This window comes from Suricata suricatta, chromosome 10 (genome assembly GCF_006229205.1).
Source record: "Suricata suricatta isolate VVHF042 chromosome 10, meerkat_22Aug2017_6uvM2_HiC, whole genome shotgun sequence".
In the NCBI taxonomy this organism is placed as follows: domain Eukaryota; kingdom Metazoa; phylum Chordata; class Mammalia; order Carnivora; family Herpestidae; genus Suricata; species Suricata suricatta.
Genome location: NC_043709.1, coordinates 5,245,862 through 5,261,422, shown reverse-complemented (window position 1 = coordinate 5,261,422; position 15,561 = coordinate 5,245,862). Strand labels below are relative to the sequence as shown.

The following is a 15,561-nucleotide window of genomic DNA, read 5'->3' as shown; positions in this document are numbered from 1 at the left end:
CTGTCCCTGTCCCCCCTCCCCCTTGCCCCAGTTGTCGGGGTGACCGCCCCTCCGGCGGCAGCACCCCCACCTCTCCTCCACGCACCCTCTAGGGAGAGGAAGGGACCAATCGGCCCTCAGAGGTTGAGAAGGGCCCGGGGACATCCATTTGTAGTGAAAGAAATGGAACCACTCAAAGCAGAATTGTGCACTCATCCATTGGGTGAATGTTTATTGAGCACTTATTGTGTGACAAGCACGGGCAATGTGGGGGCTAGGAAGCCAGAAAGGAAACAAATTGTGAGGATACGTTCAAAACAAATGAACTTTTTGCCACTCCCCTAAGGACAGAGGCTCATACTGTGCTTGTCATAGGACAGCCGCAGCATCTGCCATCTGCGTCGGGAAGGGACGCCTAGAAAGCTCTTTGGGGACAACGCCGCTTTGCGGTCGGTCTGGGTCTGGGCGCCGCCAATCTAAGGCCTGACCTTTCAGGCTCCGGCAGGGATGAGCTGGGGGCACGAGGAACAGGACCGTTTTCCAACCCAAGCACTGCTCTGGTCTGGCCCTGGGATCTGCACCTGACACTGGTCGGCCTTTGGGCCTCGACAGAGACCCCCACCCAGGAGTCGCAGCTGGAAATAAATGGCCCCTCTCAGCCCCAGGCAGGACGCTTTAAGGGAAGAAAGTTCAGCAAACCCCAAGGCCCATCTCCTTGACAACCACCAATAAGAGCTCCTTTTTTCTTCTCCTGCTCTCCAGGCCAGGCTCAAAGACAAGGCTTTCCTCTTTTTGTCCACTCTGCCCGTCTCAGTCTGCGACTCGCTTTCCTCTCCATACCGCTCCCTTCCCCGCCCCCAACACACACACACACCCCTCCCAACACACTACCCTCAGACATACAGACACGTGCTCTCTCACACACACACCACGCATCCCTGCACACTCACACAACCTGCTGTAGACAATCAACTACAATTCTGGACATTTAAAATCTGTGTCCAGGCACCCTTACTCCCAATCTGACTTTGTGTCACAAATAGCTCATGGCACTGGCCTGGTGGCTGAGGCCAAGGGTCCCCCCATGTCGGGGGCCAGAAGGAGTCAGCTATGGCTGTCCAGCAATGCTCTCTGCCTCTAAGCCCCAGCCCTCTGACTCCGGACATTTCCTTCTGCATGCTTGCTCCTGTCTGGTGGCTTAATTTGGGAGACCCCATTATCTCTGTAGGCTTTATTTTGACCTCCTCCCAACTGGAGGGCTTTGGGTTTCTGGCGGGGAGAAGCTCCCTCAGAAACGCACATGCTTTTGTGCATCAAGAACAGGGCAAGAAATGTGAGTTTGAAGGCGAGGTCCTTTTGCAGGGGACGGTAAGTGACCAGAAACAATGTCTTTTAAAGACCCTGGTCAGGGGCGCCTGGATGGCTCAGTCGGTTAAGCGTCCGGCTTCAGCTCAGGTCATGATCTCACGTTTGTGGGTTTGAGCCCCGCATCGGGCTCTGTGCTGACAGCTAGCTCAGATCCTGGAGCCTGCTTCAGACTCTGTGTCTCCCTCTCTCTCCGACCCTCCCCTGCTCACACTGACTCTGTCTCTCAAAAATAAATAAAAACCATAACGAATTAAAAAAAAATAATAAAGGGGCCCCTTGCTCCCGGCCAGGTGCCTGCCAAGCTTGATGGCAGCAGAGGCATTTTCTTCCAGGCTTTACCCCCCACCCCCCCGGCCCTCGATCAAGGAGGCAATGGAGGCAGGGTGACAGCTTTTTAGACTGTGACACCCCAACCCGGGGGCAGCTGTCACTCACACCAAGTTCTAGTCCCCAGCCTGTCGGGGGTCAGGTGTGCAGATGGAGAAGACATGGTTCTTTGCAGGAGGAGATGGTGGTTGGTGCGGAGGAGCCAGCGAGCAGGGGAGGGGGGTGGAGAGGAGACAGGCTTGTCAGCCCCCACCAACGCATGAAAGGTGGTGGCAGACAAACGAGTGCTCACTTCTGCTCCTGGGTCAGTCGGGAGGCGTCTGAGACCCTGGAGTTGGGCACAAAACAGGAGAAGGATATTTTCCTGATGGTCGAGAGAATGTGAAGAAGGTGGGGATGGAGGAGTGAATGTTCGGGAAGTACCTTGAAAACTGTAAAAGCGCGGCACGTGTGATGGTGATGTGGTTGAGAGCTGTCCCCGGAGACAGTGGCAGCCGGGGGGGCGGGGTGGTTGGCCGGGGTGAGAACAGGCATGCCTGGGCTCCGGCCAGGGGTACCTCGCAGCCTCTGCAAACTGAGCTAGGAGAGTGGAGGTCCAGGGGTGAACCTGTCAAGTCACTTTGGGAGGGAACACTCCATAGCTCCCCATCGCCTTCCGAGCAAGCCCCGAACGCTTTGTGCAGCTAACAAGGCACCCGCGGCAGTCCCAGCCTCGCCGGACCGCAGGCCAAGAGGGCCCCCCGCGGAGTCCCGCCCTCGCGCCCCTGCGCCCTTGCCTGGGCGCCGCCTCTGCTGGAGACACCCTCTATGCTCTTCTTTACAAATTTCACCCTTCTCTGCCCACACCAACTCCTGTTCCCTAGCAGGGTGTAGGGCCTCCTCGGGGCTCCCCCACACCTGGGGCCTGCTGTCCCCGTGAGTCTGGCTCACTTGGGTCTCATGTATCCCTCTTCCCAAACTGGGGGTTCCCGAAGACGGGGCTCTCCCCCCATCTGCATCTGGCAGCTCCCAGCACGCGTCTAAGAAAATGATTGTTGAATGAATGAACAAAGAAACCAGACAAGCATCACTTAACTGAGAATTCACATTGCTCAGGGAGTGGATAAAGATTCCTTGGCTATTTGATGGGGTTTGGGGGAGTGAATCCCACTGCTGGCTCTCCTGGCCACCCCCATCCTCTCTGACCTTCTGGAAGCTGGGCCGGCAGGACCGCGGTCCTCGGTCCGTTTGGCTCCCCCTGGTGGCGCCTTGCAGAAGTTTGAGGAAGAAAGGAGGCAGAGGAGGCTTACAGTGCACACACAGACACACACACACACACACACACACACACAGCCTCTGCCACCCGGCCTTCCCCGCTGACCCCAGTCCTCAGCAAAAGAATACCTTACTTTAAAAAGGAAAACATCCTCAAGAAGTCTCTTGATTAATAACAGTGGCGAAAGCTCTTTGAGAAAACAAAGTTCTCTCCAAGCGTCAAATGTCATCCCATGAGTTTTGAGGCTTTGTTGTTCTTTCCTATTAGAAATGGGGTTCATGCCACACACGTCTTCTCACCTTCAGGGGGAGTCTCTCTTGCAATCCCTCTGTGACCCCGGGCCCTGCAACTTGGGTTTCTTGGCTGGAGCCCTAGCTGTCAAATGGGGGTTTCAGTCCCCAGGACTTTGGGCACCTCCAGGTCACATTCCAGAGACTTCTCTGAAATGACCCACCTGTGTTTGGTCACACAGCATATCCTGACCTCCTTATTCATTCCTTCCTGGTGATGACAACGGTTACCGTGTTCTAGTGTCCCCGCGTGCCTTGCACATGTGTACCATTTCATCCTATCCGTGGGGCTGAACCCCCCCAGCCCCCACTAACCACCAGAGAGAACAGACTCCGGCCACTTGTCTGGGACCGCAGAGCTAGCAAACGGCAGCAGCGGATCTGAACCAAGGTCTGCACGACTCCCAACGACATACTCTTAACCTTTACTTGTTAATAATACCGCAAAGGCACAAGAGGTCTCCTTTCTGTAAGTCACAAGGTTTTCATTTTTTTGGCTTTGCTATTGACAAAAGTGGTTTTCACGTAGTGGTCGGACAGACTGTTACGGTTCATAACTCGTGGGGGCTGGTTTTCGGTACCCCTAATGTTATGTTCTCTCATCTTTCCAACAGGTGCAAAAAGTCTCGTTTTTCCCGGTATAGGATGGCCACGCCTCACTTTGGGGAAGGGACTGTATAGAAGTGAAAGCAAGGGGTCATATGATTCACATGCACCCCCATACCCTGGAGGTGGCCCAACTCCCACTCCACATTTTATAGATGAGGAAACTGAGGCCCAGACTCACGGATCTGCTGTCTTCCCTCAGGCACCTCCAGTCGCCCTGCCCAGGTCAGCCGCCCTTAGGCCCCCCCTCCGCCGAGAGTGGCTCCTGTCTCCTCTTCGCTTCGCCCCCACCAAGCCCTGTCAGCTCTGCATCTGTGACCCCTCCTCTCTGTCCCGTCAGCCACTGGCTGGTTGAGACAACACCAGCTCTCATCCGAGTGACCCACAGAGGCGCAAAGTCAACCCTCCAGGCTGGCTGGAGTCCGTTTTCCAAAGGCGGACCTGGCCTCTCCACTCCTTGCTGCCTACAGGGCAAATCCTCCCAAGACCCCGGGAGACGGGACCCTGCAGACCTCAGCCTCCTGCCTGGTGGATTTCCACGATGCCTCACACCTCTGAGCCGCAGCATGCACCTTTCCTCCTCTCTCAGTACCCTTCCATCCCATATGTCCGGCCCACTCAGACTCAATGCTCGGCTCGGATACCCTGCCTTCAGAGGTTCTACCCAGTGCGTTTTGGGGAGTGAATCCAACTGCCTGCTTTCTCCTGGCATCTCCATCTGTGCCCCATGGGGAAGCTCGACTGGCCAGTGGGACCACTGTCCTCAGGGGCTCAGAGTGGGTGATCTGGGGCCCTTTGGCTCTGCTGGTCCCCCACCATCGGCCCTGGCTCAGCTTGAAACCCAGGATTTATTGGTTAATAGATCTGTCTGCCCCTCAGGTCAAGGTGGGCACGTGAGTTAGACTCCCTGGTCACCTAGGGTCCTTTCCAGACCCAAGACCCACTGGTAGATGGGCCATTTCTTGAACCCCAGGCCCGCCCCCCCAGCCACATAATTGGTCCGGGCAGGGATTTGTGATTAAGCCAAGCCAATCAGATGCCTTCCCTAGGAGTCTCTACATGGGCTGGTGGGCGTGTCTACTTCCTATGTGGGCATGGAGCAGCAGGGCCGGTGTCCAGATATGTGGGTCACTGTGGTGTGTAGACAGCTGGTCTGAGAGAGTGGGTCCACCAGTCAGACAGCAGCAGAGGGAGAGATGGAGAGGGAACAAGAAGAGAGAGGGCAGAGAAGGAGAGGGGAGGGAAAAGGAGGGGCCTGACAGTGAGGCCGTGGTTGAGCCATCCCTTCCATCCTTGAGACAATTATGTTGGCTTCCATCTCTTGAGGCCAAAGCCTCCTGATTAATCGGCATGTAGGGTTGGGGACATCTCCAAGAGATGACACCATCAACAAATGACATTTCCCAGGCCTTGTTCCAAACACTTGATCTATATTAATTCATGTAAATCCACCACCACCAGAGGAGGTGGGCACTAGTACCCTCATTTACAGGTGTGCAGCGTAGCCCAGAGAGGTTAAGTGACTTGCCCAAGGTCACACAGGAATGATGAATGAATGAATGAATGAAAGAATGGGAAATTTTGCCCTTGGTCAATCCAGCCAGTGAGAGTCAGGATGAGAAGGAGCCGGGGGCTCTTGATTCTCTGTCCAGGTTCCTTGACCTGCCCTCTGCCCCCCAGTCTGAAATGTTCAGCGGCGGGGTAGAGGGAAAGAGCAGATGAACACTTGAATCCACACTGTCGCTTACTTGCTGTGTGTCCTTGGGTAAGCCACGGTACCTCTCTGTGACTCAGTGTCTTCACTGCTAAAAGCAAGAACGCTTACCTCACCGAGTAAGCATGAGGCTCTCCTAAGATCGCATCTGTGACGTGCAGGGCACAGGAGCGAGCCCACAACAGCCAGGTGGTCCAGTGAGCCAAAGGACATTTATCGAGCACCTCCTTTGTGTCACACCCTGTGGAGTCCTGGGGACATAGAATGAGCCGGCCAGGCTGGATCCCTGCCCTCATGGAGCTCATGGCCCATTTGACGGGGCCGACAAGCAACCAGAAACAGGAAAAGCCTGAGGTAGAGGAGGGCTGTGCGGAGGACTGAGACCGGGGAGTGGGATACAGCTGACCGTGGCGGGGGGGGGGGGGCACCGGTGGGGACGGGCAGCGGAGCTCTCTCCCAGGAGCTGACACTTGCACGAGGACCGAATCTCAAGAGGAGCCACCATGCCAAGAAGGGAAGTTGGTCGCAGAGAGTCGTGGAGTGGCCTGGATCTTCAGATTCTCTTGAAACCACAGTGGAGCCTGTCCCAAGTCCCCTGCACAGGACGTCCGTGCAGCCAGCACTGCTGAAGCATTGTGGGCGGTGCAGGGGTGAGCGTGTGTCAGACGCCGGCGTGAGCGTGTTCTCGCCACACGCCCCGCGGATGCTGCCTCGTGCAAGAACACCCTTTACCTAAGATGAACACTTTCCCCAGTTTTGAAAGTTATGTCTACTCCACGGAAAGACCCAGAGAGAATGACAGCGAACCTTTTGCTATATTCCTTGCAGTCTTTTTTCTATGAGTGTTTACACTTAAAAAATGAAATGAAGAGGCACCTGGGGGGCTCAGTCAGTTAAGCGTCTGACTTCAGCTCAGGCCATGATCTCAAGGTTCATGGGTTCGAGCCTCGAGTTGGGCTCTGTACTGACAGCTCAGAGCCTGGAGCCTGCTTCGGATTCTGTGTCTCCTTCTCTCTCTGCCCACCCCCCTCATCCTCTGTCTCTCAAAAATAAATAAATATTAAAAAATAAAAAATGAAATTAAGATCATGTTACACATACAGCATATTTTCTGACCTCCATGGTTTTATGTCTTAAATTTTTCATAGATTCTTTTTATGCAGGCATACTTAACATAAAAGAAAGTGTCCCAGTTTAAGGGCATGGTTTGTTGAGTTAAAAAGTTTTTTGCTGGGGTGCCTGGGTGGCTCTGTCAGTTAGGCGGCCGACTTCGGCTCAGGTCATGATCTCACGGTTCATGGTTTGAGCCCCGCGTCGGGCTCTGTGCTGACAGCTCACAGCCTGGAGCCTGCTTCAAAGTCTGTGTCTCCCTCTCTCTCTTTCTCTCTCTCAAAAATAAATAAAATCATTAAAAAAAGTTTTTTGTAGTGAAATATACATAACATAAAATGTACCATTTCAAACATTTTTAGGTCTGCCGATCAGCGGCGTGAAGTACAATTTGCAAAGCTGTGTGACCATCACCGCCATCCATCTCCAGAACGACTTCATCTTCCCAAACTGGGTCCTCATTAAACACTAACGCCCCTGGAGGGCTCAGCTGGTGGAGCGTCTGACTCTTGATTTCAGCTCACGTCATGATCTCACGGTTTGTGAGATCGAGCCCCAGTTGGGCTCTGTACTTCTGCGTGGAGCCTGCTTGGGATTTTCTCTCTCCCTCCGCCTCTCTTCTCCGCTCACACTCTCTCTCTCTAACATAAAAATAAAAAGTTAAAAAAAGATTCATCTGTTTTGTATTATGATCAGAATTATATTCCTTTTTAAGGCTGAATGATTTTTTTGTGTGTATAGAGCACATTTTATTTATCTGTTCATCTGTGGTTAGACATTTGGGATGTTTCCACCTTTAGCTACAGTGAGTAATGCTGCTAAGAACACGGGTGTGCAAATATTGGTTTGAGTCCCTGTTTTTGGTACTTTTGGGGGAAATTCCTAGTTGTGGGATTGCTGGATCATATGGTGATTCTATGTTTAATTCTGAGAAACTGCCACGCAGTTCCACAGATGCCACACCATTCAGTGAGTTTTGATGAACGCCCATACCTGCGTAATTGCCAGCACAATCAAAATAAAAAACATTTACCATACCCCCAAGTCTCCATCTGCCTTTCCCACCGATCGCCCTAACTCCTCTTCCACTCAGGCAACCACCGATCTGATGTCCTTGATTATGGATTAGTTTTGCCTGTTCTAGAACTTTACGGAAACGGAATCCTGCCCAGTGAGGTGCTCTCTTGCCTGACTTCTTTTGCTCAGCATGCTTTTTGTATTTCGTTCTGCACATATAACCTGTTTTCTCTCATTTCATTCAGGACCATAATCATTAAGTCTTTTTAAAAAATATAATTTAAGGGGTGCCTGGGTGGCTTAGTTGGTTAAGCGCCTGACTTCCGCCCAGGACATGATCTTGAGGTTGGTGAGTTCGAGCCCCACGTTGGGCTCTGTACTGACAGCTAAGAGCCTGGAACTTGCTTCAGATTCTGTGTCTCCCTCTCTCTCTGACCCTCCCTCACTTGTGCTCTCTCTTTCTCCTTCAAAAATAAATAAACTTTAAAATGTCATTTAAAAAATTGGCTATGTACTACCCCATTGCAAGGAGGCACACAACTTACCTGACCTGCCTAAGCTGATTCCAATTTTCTGCTGTTATAAACCACATTGTGTGGAACACCCTTGTACCTAAATCTTTGCCTGAATCTGATCATCACTTTGAAATAAATCTGTGGAGGTGGAACAACGGCGTGGAAGGGAGTCAACAGCGTTTGCCAAATCGCTTTGATGCCTGTTGCTCCGTTGCTTCTTAGAAGGGCATTACCGTGACCATCGATTTCACCTCCTACCTGTCTCTCCAACCCGTGGGCCCTTCTCCATAGCCTCAATCTCTTCTGCCCTTTGGGGCCACTCGCTGGCACTCAAGATGCCACCTGCCTGACGTACAAGCAACCCTCAACACCCAAGACCACACAGCCCTCCACGGAGGCGGAACTATCCGGAAGGTGGGCAAGGGCCTCAAGGCTGCAGACAGGGCAGAGTGAGGATCCCAGGAGGGAATGAGGGGTCACTGGTCCCTTTCCCTGCCTTCTGTCACCAGTGCCCAGCAAGGGGTCTAGCAGAGGGGGCATGGAGAGGAAGCATGGCTCTGGGTCCCTCAGACGGGTCTTGGGGCTGGTTGGTGGCAGCAGTGATATACGATCAGGATGTGCTGGCACTGGTCAGCGACATCCCAGGGTCCAAAGAGGAGTCAAGGGCTCTCGGCCCAGAAGCCCACAGCTTTCCCACCCTCGGGGCATCGCCCTGGTTGGCCATTTAATGGAAGGTGCCAGCCCTTCTCTGGCCCCAGGCCTGGACTCGCTCAACTTCAAGAATGCCCCTAACACCAAGGAGGAGGGGCTCGTGTGACCGTGATAAAGGTCTCCCACAGCCAGCCGCCCACACCAGGCTGCAGACGGACTCGGCTTCCCGTGCACAATGAGCCATTATGGCTTCCTTGCCTGGCAGCCTTATCTCCCAGGAATGTTGGGGGGGTAAGGAAAAGTGGCCTGAGGGGGCCCGCCCAGGGGACCTGGGTTCTCTGGCTCTGCCTCCAAGGTCAGCTGGGCTCTGCCTCCAAGATCATGACAGGGCAGGTCATGCTGATAGTGACAATGGGTGTTTGTGCGGGACTTTACAGCTTACCATTCACGCCCAGCATCTTGTTTGATCCTCACAGTCGAAGGCTGAGATCAGGCATTTCAAATCCTCCATTTTACAGATGGGGAAACTGAGTCCGAGAAAATTAAGTACCCCAACCCCCCACAGCTGTGTTGGTCTCACTTAAATTGTTGAAGAAAGAAAAAGAGCTATTCAGTGGTACTGGTGCCCAACAGAGATGGCGGAAGAGTCCTTCCATTTGGAGAGGACGGACGCCGGCTGCCCAGGACATAGGAGGACACCGGGCCCTGCTCATGACGAATGAGCCCGGGCTGGAGAGGGGGCTCTGGCACATGGATTTTGCAGGAAGAGCCCAAACTCAGCCAGAGGACCCAAGTTCCCGAATCCACCCTTGTTTCTCTTTGCTATACTGCGGGTCTCCCGTACCCGGCTTAGCCCTGGGTGGACACGAGCGTGTAACAGGCTGTGGGCCGTCCAGGAAACCCCACAGGCTCCCTGAGCTTCCAGCGTCACGGAATGTGAGAGGAGAACAAAGTGCACCCGTCACGGGGGCTCCAAGCAGGAGGGATGAGATGACACACATACAGCTCCTGGCATGGTTGTGGGCATACAGCTGGCACTTAGTAAATACCGGTATATGATATTTGGACAGGATAAAGTGCCAAGAAACATATGCAAATGAGTGCGGAGGATGCTGACCTGGGCGGGACAGGGAGCACGGCTGGCAGACGAGGAGCACGGCTGGCAGACGAGGAGCACGGTTGCAAGTGACAGGATGGGGGTCTGGATAACCTAAACTACGCAAGGTCTTTTGCCAGGAGGTGGGTACCTTTGAGAGGGAAAAGGACAATGTAAAACAGGAAGAACAGAAGCCGAGGCCGCTGCATTGTTCAGGCAGCAGGAAGTAGAGCCGTGCTCTCCGGGCCCAGGAGGAGTCGGCTCCAAAGAGTCTCTGTCCTCCAGTCAAGATTCAAGTTCCCAGCAATGAGTCTAGTGGGTCAAGCGAGGGTCAGGTGCCCACGCTGACCGCCTTGTCTGGTGGACCCAGCAGAAAGCAGGCCGTGCGAGGCTGGGGAGTTTCCAAAGGAGGCGCCACAGCCAAAAGGGGCACAGCAGCTCTCTGGTCTAGGAGAGAAGGAAGCAGGAAGGAAAAAAACCTCGGCTGAGGCCACGTAGCTTCCTTTCTGAGGCTTTGCTGCCAGATAACCAATCCGCAAGGCTCAGTGGGCAGAAAGTCATATCAACAAACCACGGCTACAAACCACTGTGCTTCTGTTTGGGTGACATGCTGTTAGAGTGACAGGCAATCAGTCATTCAACAAACATTTACCAAGCCCTCGCTGTTCTTGCTGAGCTGAGCGGTGTCGAGCGCTGTTCTGGCAATCTCCACCCTACAGGAGTCTAGTCAGGAATGGAAATCAGCAGACTGTTACCTCTGAGAGGGTGCTCGAGGCCTGCACAAGGTGCGGCTTTAAGGTGAAGGGAGGAGGCATCGGAGCAGTAGCCATGGCGGCATGGGGAGGGTAATATTTCATAGGAGAGGTAAGTCGGGTTTTGTCGGATGAACAGGAGTTCAGCAGGTGGTTGGTTGGTGGATGAAGAGCATTCCAAATGGAGGACCAAATGCAAAGCATCATGGGAAGTGGCACGTGGTTCCGTGGGTCTGGAGGCCAAGGCAGAGACACGGGAGACCAGTCTGGTTCCTCGGGAGCCCCAGTTTTATCCTGAAGGTGGTGGAGGGCCACGAGGGCCTTCTAGCCAAGGGAAGCACCTGGCAGGTTTGTGTTCTAGAAAGATCCCTCTGGCCTGGGAGGGGTGCTGTGAATCGGGTTAAGGCATTCATTTAACCCTTCCCTGAGGCTTCTTCGCAGGTGGCTCTCTCTGGGAGCAAAAGCCTGCTACTCTGGGAGTCCAAGGTCAAGTCCACTTGGGACCCACCTCACTCTATACACACCTCGTTCTCTTGGGGAGTCTTCCCGGCTGTTGGCCCACGAAGGGCTCAGAGGCCCCGTGCTTGTCCTGGTCCCGTGTGCGTCATAGTGATCCGACCACATTCCCTCACCTCCTTTACTTATTTGTCTGTTTGTTTGCTTATTTATTTTAACGCTTATTTATTTATTCTGAGAGAGACAGAGAGAGTGTGTGTGAATGGGGGAGGGACGGAGAGAGAACGGGAGACAGAGAATCCCAAGTACTTAACTGAGCCACCCAGGCACTCTGCCTCCTTTATTTAATTTTTTAAAAATGTTTATTTATTTTTGACAAGGAGAAAGAGACAGAGTGCGAAGTGGGGAGGGGCAGAGAGAGAGGGAGACACAGAATCGGAAGCAGGCTCCAGGCTCTGCGCTGTTGGCCCTGAGCCTGACACGGGGCTTGAACCCACAAACTGAGACCGTGACCTGAGCTGGAGTTGGACGCTTAAACGACTGAGCCACCCAGGCGCTCCTCCGCTGCCTTAATTTTAAACAATTTTTTAAAATTTATTTTCGAGATAGAGAGAAATAGAGCATGAGTAGGGGTGGGGTGTGGAGAGAGAGGGAGACACAGAATCTGAAACAGGCTCCAGGTCCTGAGCTGTCAGCACAGAGCCCAACATGGGACTCGAACCCACCAACCATGACATCATGATCTGAGCTGAAGTCAGATACTCAACAGACTGAGCCACCCAGGCGCCCCAAGGTGGGAGCCCCATTTTGAAACCAGAGAAAGGCCTGGGAGAATCAGGAAAGGCTGGGCCGGTCACCCTTGCTGCTGGCCACAACCTCACTTCATTCACAAAACACCCTTCCCACGAAGGTGTGACTATCCCCATTTCTTAGATGGTAAAACTGAGGCCCACATAGAGCTAAGGGACATGTCCAAGGTGTTTCAGGGTAAAAACACCAGCAAGGTAGTAGGCGCGCAGAAGCAAACACAGCAAAGCACTTAAACTCTTTAACTTACAGGGTAAAGAATTTGGAAATGTGAAGCTGAGTACGGGGAGCGGAAGGAGCTCAGACCATCCCAAGCTCCCAGGTGGCCAAGAGATTGGATACTTGAGGGACCAGAGTAAATGCGCCACGGAGCTAAACCAGCAATTTACAGAGGAAGAGTTTCTAAAGCAGAGGGCGCTGCTGGAGGAAAGCTCCACTCCCATCAACGGGGTCCCCTAGGCCAAGGGGACCGGCCCAAAAGACAAAGGTCAATAGCACCCAAGGCTGACCGGGACTGGGGGGTAAATTGGAGCAGCATTTAGGGAGGGCTATGGGTCAAAATGTGAAATTCTCCTTCCTTACCTCTGGAGTGGAGGCTTGCCTGGGCGGGGGCACAAGGCACGCTTTGGCGGCGGGGGGGCAGGGTTGGGGGGCCGGAAGCATTCTGTATCTTAGTCTGGGGGTGGACAACACAGATACACACCTGTGCCAAGTGTGACGAGTTGAATAGTTAAGATTAGCACGTACTGAGCAACTTCATCCACGTGTCCTGTAAGAAGGAAAAATAAACTAAAATGTAACAGCCTTTGAGACAACAGTTGTGCATCCTGGAGTCTCTACAGAAACCCCTGCCCTAGAAAAAGTGGAGCCAAAAACAATCTAAAGAGCTTTCTAGAGAGGAATGGCTGAGTCAATTACGACACGAACACAATAGAATATTAATAGGCAGCCATGAAAGAGCGCCTGGAAAAAAATGGTCCTGCTATGCTGCGACAAAAGCAAGTTTAAAAACAGGATCAGGGGCGCCTGGGTGGCTCAGTCGGGTAAGCCTCAGACTTCGGCTCAGGTCCTGATCTCGCGGTTCGTGGGTTCGAGCCCCGCGTCGGGCTCTGTGCTGACAGCTCGGAGCCTGGAGCCTGCTTCCGATTCTGTGTCTCCCTCTCTCTCTGCCCCTTCTCCCCCTCTCGCTTTGTGTCTCTCTCAAAAATAAATAAACATTAAAGAAAATTAAAAACAGGATCCATATGTGAACCTGTTTGTAAAAGTGCAACCAAAAATGGCTCTCTGCTTGTGTGTACTTGTGTACGGAGGTCTCAGAAAGCAAGCTCCAAATGTGAATACCACGCTCCTTCCTGGGGCACCCCAGTGGGGACTTTAGCTTCCCACTGTGTACCCCACTGGGGCATGGAACAGTTTTGCCACTGGCATTCACTGCTTTTGCAATGAAAAAAAAAAAGCCATAAAAATAAAATTAATCAGTGGAGACGTCTGGCACATAGTAGGTGCTCACTGAGTCTTTGTTGAGGACCGGGATTCAACAGTCAATGGGCTCTGGTAGCTTGTCCCTCAGATCGGGCTCACAGAGGGTGGCAGGTGGCAGGGGGCGGCCACACAAGACCCTGACTGCGTCCCCTGTGTCCCCCGGGGAGGCTCTCAGGAGGCTCGGATGTTTCTGGAACGGATGCTAAGGAAGCTGGAATCTGGCCGTGGCATTTCCGTGGGGACTCCTGGGGCTGTTTGGTTGGCCCCGATTTTTATTTGCGGGGAGATTAAGAAAAAAGAAAATAAAACATTTAAAGCAACAGAGCCCCCCTTTCTTGTCTGCTGAGGGTGAATGTGAGCAGTGCCTGCGGAATCGTGCCCCAGGGGACCGTCCCCTCCCCTCCCGGGCCTGCCCTAGACCACCCCCCGCCCCCCGCCCCAGCGAGCACTTTTTGAAGTTGATCAATGAAACATGTTTTATTGAAGGACCCGTTGGTGCGCAGGGGCTCTGGGAGGCGAGGCCTTCATTGGAGCCGCATAAAGGAAGAGTGGGCGGACTCGGGCCGGGAGAGAAAGGAGGGAAAATCAGAGTTCCGTCTGCTGCCTGAAAAATAAAGGCGGGGAGCAGAGGAGGAGGAGGGCAGAAACTGCAGATTTGCTCCATAAAGAGCAGGCCAGGGAGAGGCCCGCTCAATCCTCTTAGTCCAGACAATGTCGGCCCGGCCCGCGGATTCCGCCCCGGGATGGCGGGGCCACGGGCTGTTTAAACTGCTGCTTAGGTTTCCAGCTGTTTTATCAGCGATTTGCCCAACTTAATAGCTCTTTAAGGCTTTAAACAAGAAAATAGCTCTTCTCACGACTCAAAGGAGCGGCCCTGGTTAGTTCAGACGGCCTCCATTGTCTGAGGCTTAACCCTTCCCTGCGCCCAGTCCCCTCCCCCTCGGGCCCAGACTTTGTCCGGCGCTCCGGGACTATTTATCCTTTTAACGGGCTGGGTTTCTGGGCCCCCGTCCAGAGGACTTCTGAATAAGTACTATCTGAGGGGACCGCCCGTCCGCGGCCTTTGCGCAGCCCCCCACCCGTTTATAACAACCAGTTAGTCATTGTTATCGTATAAGGCCATAGTGCCCATTTAGTGAGCACCTACTATGTGTTAGACCTTGGGTTCAACGTTTTCCTTTATGCCCCCCATGCCATTCTCACACTTGTCTGGGAAGGAAGTGGAGACTCTGCTATGACGGCCATCTGAAGGATGGGGAAACCGAGGCAGAGAGGAAGGAAGTATTTAACTGAGTTTCCGCAGGGGCACAGGGTAGGGTCAGGGCCGGTCTGATCTCCAGGGTCCAAACTTTTAACCATCGCCTGCTGCCAGTTAGCTGGGGAAGCTGTGACTGGGCAGGGGTGGGGGGGGTCTAGCTTGGCGCCTCTGGCCATGGGCACTTAGAGGCAGCTGTTGGGCCCAGTTTTGCTGCAGTCCGGGAGTAGGCAAGAGAGTGGGTGAGGGGCATCCAGAAGGTGGGGAGAGGGGCCTGGCCTCCGGCGTCTGCATCCAGAACTTGCCTTTGACTGCATGACGCCAATTCTCCGTCTCTCACGGTTTCACTCGAATGTGCTGAACACAGCAGTTGTTTCTCCCATCCTGAAAGGCAGACGTGGGAACTGAAGACGTGCGTCACCATCGCCATCGCCCCCGGGTCCTCACGACGGAGATCCTTGGAGATGAGAGCGTTGTGGCGCAGCGCATTCCCTTCCAGTCTCATTTTTCCCACATGCACATACTCAACCTTGACTGTAATTACGCTATGCTACACCTTGGACATGTATGCTTTAAAATTTTTTTTAAATGTTTATTTATTCTTGAGAGAGAGAGAGAGCGTGAGCAGGGTTGGGGGAGCGAAAGAGAGAAGGGGGCACAGAATCTGAAGCAGCTCCCGGCTGTGAGCTGTCAGCACAGAGCCCGACGCGGGGCTTGAACCCATGAACCACGAGATCACGACCTGAGCCGGAGTCTGACGGTTGCCCAACTGAGCCCCCGGCGCCCCTGGGACATGTATCTTTTATTTTTTCTTGCAGATTCCCCAAGCCAGAAAGCTTTGATGAAGGCTTGTGGTTTTCCTTATTGACCCTGAGCCCTTG

General features: G+C 53.5%; 1 protein-coding gene across 1 annotated transcript in view; it reads right to left on the bottom strand.

The window, feature by feature from the left end:
* The window catches only part of SCUBE1 (signal peptide, CUB domain and EGF like domain containing 1), a 133,659-nt gene extending 122,901 nt beyond the window's left edge, over positions 1-10,758 (bottom strand). Inside the window, exons 1-2 of the mRNA XM_029954109.1 lie at positions 10,684-10,758; positions 8,440-8,527 (exon numbers count right to left, since the gene is read on the bottom strand). Coding sequence (XP_029809969.1) covers positions 8,440-8,527; positions 10,684-10,758 — 163 coding nt within the window. The remainder of the gene's footprint in view (positions 1-8,439; positions 8,528-10,683) is intronic.
* Between the last annotated feature and the right edge of the window lie 4,803 nt (positions 10,759-15,561).